This window comes from Oncorhynchus kisutch, unplaced genomic scaffold, assembly GCF_002021735.2.
Source record: "Oncorhynchus kisutch isolate 150728-3 unplaced genomic scaffold, Okis_V2 scaffold3571, whole genome shotgun sequence".
NCBI classification, from domain to species: domain Eukaryota; kingdom Metazoa; phylum Chordata; class Actinopteri; order Salmoniformes; family Salmonidae; genus Oncorhynchus; species Oncorhynchus kisutch.
The window spans coordinates 395,565-400,564 of NW_022265516.1; the positions used below are offsets into that span (position 1 = coordinate 395,565).

The 5,000-nt window shown below is 51.2% G+C and overlaps 1 protein-coding gene across 32 annotated transcripts in view; it reads left to right on the top strand.

Annotated features, from left to right (window-relative positions):
- Positions 1-5,000, top strand: part of LOC109885278 (putative homeodomain transcription factor 2) — a 105,498-nt gene that overhangs the window by 71,655 nt on the left and 28,843 nt on the right. For all 32 annotated transcript variants that reach the window (XM_031820648.1, XM_031820645.1, XM_031820650.1 and 29 more), the window contains one exon: positions 3,332-3,401. In XM_031820648.1, coding sequence (XP_031676508.1) covers positions 3,332-3,401 — 70 coding nt within the window. The remainder of the gene's footprint in view (positions 1-3,331; positions 3,402-5,000) is intronic.

Consider the following 5,000-nt stretch of genomic DNA (forward strand, 5'->3'; position numbering starts at 1 on the left):
CCTAAACCAGACCACGCCTCCCCTACTCCAACCAAACACCTCCCCTAAACCAGACCACGCCTCCCCTAAACCAGACCACGCCTCCCCTAAACCAGACCACGCCTCCCCTAAACCAGACCACGCCTCCCCTAAACCAGACCACGCCTCCCCTAAACCAGACCACGCCTCCCCTAAACCAGACCACGCCTCCCCTAAACCAGACCACGCCTCCCCTAAACCAGACCACGCCTCCCCTAAACCAGACCACGCCTCCCCTAAACCAGACAACGCCGGACCAAAGTCTCAAACACACAGTACTTCCCGTCCGTCAGATTTTATAACATTGTCATGGAAACAGTCCCTCTGTGTTTCCACCAGTCGTTTACCAACAACTGGCCCGTCTTTAGAGCAGGGCAGACGTGGGCCAGTTACTGTGTCTGCATCTTTGTGTTCATGAGAAACTAACAAGGTCTCACACATACCATAAGAAAGTAGCTCTGACAACATTATCTAGAATATAGTCTAAATCTAGATTTTTGTTACTGAGATAAACCATGACAGTAAAGGCTTATTCATGCCCCCTGGTGGTAGTGATGATGAATTACGACAGGTTTCTCTTATCTTATCTCACAAGCAAACCATATCCTTTAAAGACGAATAGAAAAGAGATTTACATTAATAAACAGAGCAATATAGATAGAACTAGTCAGCGTACTGTATTTGAAAAGCAGTTGAGGAAGGTTGAACTCCGAGCTGGAGACAGACACCACTCCTTTCAGTTGAGGAAGGTTGAACTCCTAGCTGGAGACAGACACCACTCCTTTCAGTTGAGGAAGGTTGAACTCCTAGCTGGAGACAGACACCACTCCTTTCAGTTGAGGAAGGTTGAACTCCTAGCTGGAGACAGACACCACTCCTTTCAGGAAGGTTGAACTCCTAGCTGGAGACAGACACCACTCCTTTCAGTTGAGGAAGGTTGAACTCCTAGCTGGAGACAGACACCACTCCTTTCAGTTGAGGAAGGTTGAACTCCTAGCTGGAGACAGACACCACTCCTTTCAGTTGAGGAAGGTTGAACTCCTAGCTGGAGACAGACACCACTCCTTTCAGTTGAGGAAGGTTGAACTCCTAGCTGGAGACAGACACCACTCCTTTCAGTTGAGGAAGGTTGAACTCCTAGCTGGAGACAGACACCACTCCTTTCAGTTGAGGAAGGTTAAACTCTCAGCTGGAGACAGACACCACTCCTTTCAGTTGAGGAAGGTTAAACTCCTAGCTGGAGACAGACACCACTCCTTTCTTTCCCTGTTCCAGTCCTGTCTGTCTATGAAACAGTTTATAGCAGTAATAAAGAGGAAGAGGAAGGTATTGATCGTCTCGTCTAATCGTTTACGGACACACATACCCACACACCTAGAGCGTGTCAGCTCTTTAAGATAAGCTCTTTAAGATAAATTCCTGTATGGCTGTATACAGATAGAGAAGGTCACCGTTTGACCTTTGGGTAAATATTAGCATTTGAGAGTGTTAGGATAGATAGACAGCATTATACTACAGGGATGTGTTTAGTTAGGGCACACCGTAGCAAAACATTTTGCAACAGAACATGAAAATGCTACCTGGTCATGTTCATTAGGACATGTGCATACAGAAAATGAATGTGGGTTTCTAATGGGTAAGGTTCAAGTAATCCTTCCCGGTTTCAGGGTTTTTTCTTTCGTTTGGTGCCCATTGAACACAACCCAGTCTGCCATAAGCTGGAGTCCAGGGAGGAGATACTCTAGTATGCAGTGGCGGTTCTAGCTTGTATGGCTCCCCGACTCATAAATATCACAACGAAGTAACCAAGACGAATAGAAACACATTTGTGTTGATTTGTCATCGAGCATCAAAACATTACCCATCCCCCAACACTGTCAACCAAGAGTCAAGACTACATTACCCATCCCCCAACACTGTCAACCAAGAGTCAAGACTACATTACCCCTCCCCCTACCTCTGGCTTCCAGTGAGGAGACCTGAGGTCAACCTACCCCCCCACCCCCCCCTACCTCTGGCTTCCATTGGGGAGACCTGAGGTCAACCTCCCCCCTCCCCCCTACCTCTGGCTTCCAGTGGGGAGACCTGAGGTCAACCTCCCCCCCTCCCCCCTACCTCTGGCTTCCAGTGGGGAGACCTGAGGTCAACCTACCCCCGTCCCCCCTCCCTCTGGCTTCCAGTGAGGAGACCTGAGAACAACCTACCCCCCTCCCTCTGGCTTCCAGTGGGGAGACCTGAGGTCAACCTACCCCCCTCCCCCCCTCCCCCTACCTCTGGCTTCCAGTGGAGAGACCTGAGGTCAACCTACCCCCCTACCTCTGGCTTCCAGTGAGGAGACCTGAGGTCAACCTACCCCCCCTCCCCCTACCTCTGGCTTCCAGTGGAGAGACCTGAGGTCAACCTACCCCCTCCCCCCCTCCCCCTACCTCTGGCTTCCAGTGGGGAGACCTGAGGTCAACCTACCCCCCTCCCCCTCCCCATCTCGTACTTCTGAGTGGGAGACCTTCCCAGTAGCCTGTCTAGCTCACAAACTAGAATCAGGACGCCCACTCCGACAAGGTTAATTTACCCACAGTCCCACACGGTGACATGATATCATTGACTTGACGTGCAAATGAGCGATTTAAAACCGATCGCGCAAATGTCATCATACCAATGTTTTTTGTTTGTGTGGGCGCCCCGTGCCCCTCCCGGTAAGATGTCCAAGTCACCTGTACCTAAATCCACCACTGCCTGTACGTGCACTGTTCATCCGTTCATCATATACAGTCAGTCTATGGGTCCATCACGGCAAACGGCTTGTGTAAAGAGCTGAATATATCCATTACTGTCAATAAGACGTCTGTCTGTCTGTCACACACTTGGAATTGAACAGAGCGACACAATAGCTTCATGCTGTTGACTCCATTGGTGCTGACTGATAGTGAACTGGACACATGTAGGACAACGTGTGTTTTTATCCTGCAGAGCCTCAACGTCATGTAGTTTGTCCTGTGTTAGGTGTGTTTGGCACGGTATGCTGCACCCACTGTGTGAGGACCTAACATGCATGGGGTTACCTCCATAGTTAGTGCCCTCGATGGGTTGTAAGGGTTTCAGATCCTCACTATGTCTGTCAGTGCACCGAAGGTCATCCTAACTTAAGATGTGTGTGTATAACTCAGAACCTCCCATGTATGAGTTACCCACGCATAGCTCAACTTACAATCTGGCCCTTAGAGGATGTCTGTCTGTTTCTGTCTGTGTCTGTCTGTCTGTCTGTCTGTCTGTCTGTCTGTCTGTCTGTCTGTAACACTGTGCTGCTTCTCTCCAGGGCCTGAGGAACAAGCCGAAGAAGACAGGCCATGTGAAAGCAGACCTCATTGATGTGGACCTAGTGAGAGGTAAGGAGGACACACCAGCTGTCTCATTCACTCAGACACTGTCTGTCCCAGTCCAACCATGTTGGCTGTCTGTCCCAGTCCAACCATGTTGGCTGTCTGTCCCAGTCCAACCATGTTGGCTGTCTGTCCCAGTCCAACCATGTTGGCTGTCTGTCCCAGTCCAACCATGTTGGCTGTCTGTCCCAGTCCAACCATGTTGGCTGTCTGTCCCAGTCCAACCATGTTGGCTGTCTGTCCCAGTCCAACCATGTTGGCTGTCTGTCCCAGTCCAACCATGTTGGCTGTCTGTCCCAGTCCAACCATGTTGGCTGTCTGTCCCAGTCCAACCATGTTGGCTGTCTGTCCCAGTCCAACCATGTTGGCTGTCTGTCCCAGTCCAACCATGTTAGCTGTCTGTCCCAGTCCAACCATGTTGGCTGTCTGTCCCAGTCCAACCATGTTGGCTGTCTGTCCCAGTCCAACCATGTTGGCTGTCTGTCCCAGTCCAACCATGTTGGCTGTCTGTCCCAGTCCAACCATGTTGGCTGTCTGTCCCAGTCCAACCATGTTGGCTGTCTGTCCCAGTCCAACCATGTTGGCTGTCTGTCCCAGTCCAACCATGTTGGCTGTCTGTCCCAGTCCAACCATGTTTGGCTGTCTGTCCCAGTCCAACCATGTTGGCTGTCTGTCCCAGTCCAACCATGTTGGCTGTCTGTCCCAGTCCAACCATGTTGGCTGTCTGTCCCAGTCCAACCATGTTGGCTGTCTGTCCCAGTCCAACCATGTTGGCTGTCTGTCCCAGTCCAACCATGTTGGCTGTCTGTCCCAGTCCCAACCATGTTGGCTGTCTGTCCCAGTCCAACCATGTTGGCTGTCTGTCCCAGTCCAACCATGTTGGCTGTCTGTCCCAGTCCAACCATGTTGGCTGTCTGTCCCAGTCCAACCATGTTGGCTGTCTGTCCCAGTCCAACCATGTTGGCTGTCTGTCCCAGTCCAACCATGTTGGCGTCTGTCCCAGTCCAACCATGTTGGCTGTCTGTCCAGTCCAACCATGTTGGCTGTCTGTCCCAGTCCAACCATGTTGGCTGTCTGTCCCAGTCCAACCATGTTGGCTGTCTGTCCAGTCCAACCATGTTGGCTGTCTGTCCCAGTCCAACCATGTTGGCTGTCTGTCCCAGTCCAACCATGTTGGCTGTCTGTCCCAGTTCCAACCATGTTGGCTGTCTGTCCCGTCCACCAGTTCTGTCTGTCCCAGCCAACCATGTTGCTGTCTGTCCCAGTCCAACCTCTCTCCTCTCTCTCTCTCTCTCCTCTCCTCTCTCCTTCTCCTCGCTCTCTCTCTCTCTCTCTCTCTCTCTCTCTCCTTCCCTCTCTCTCTCTCTCCTTCCCTCTTCTCTCTCTCCTTCCCTCTCTCCTCTCTCTCTTACTCTCTCTCTCCTTCCCTCTCACTCTCTCTGTCTGTTGAATTATTCAGTCCATCACATCAGACTCCTCTCTGTTTAGTTTCCCTCATTGCTATTTCATGCCACATCCCAGGCTGAGTGAGAAGAGAGACAGAGCGAGAAAGAGACAGACAGCGAGAGAGAGAGAGAGAGAGAGAGAGAAAGAGACGACAGACAG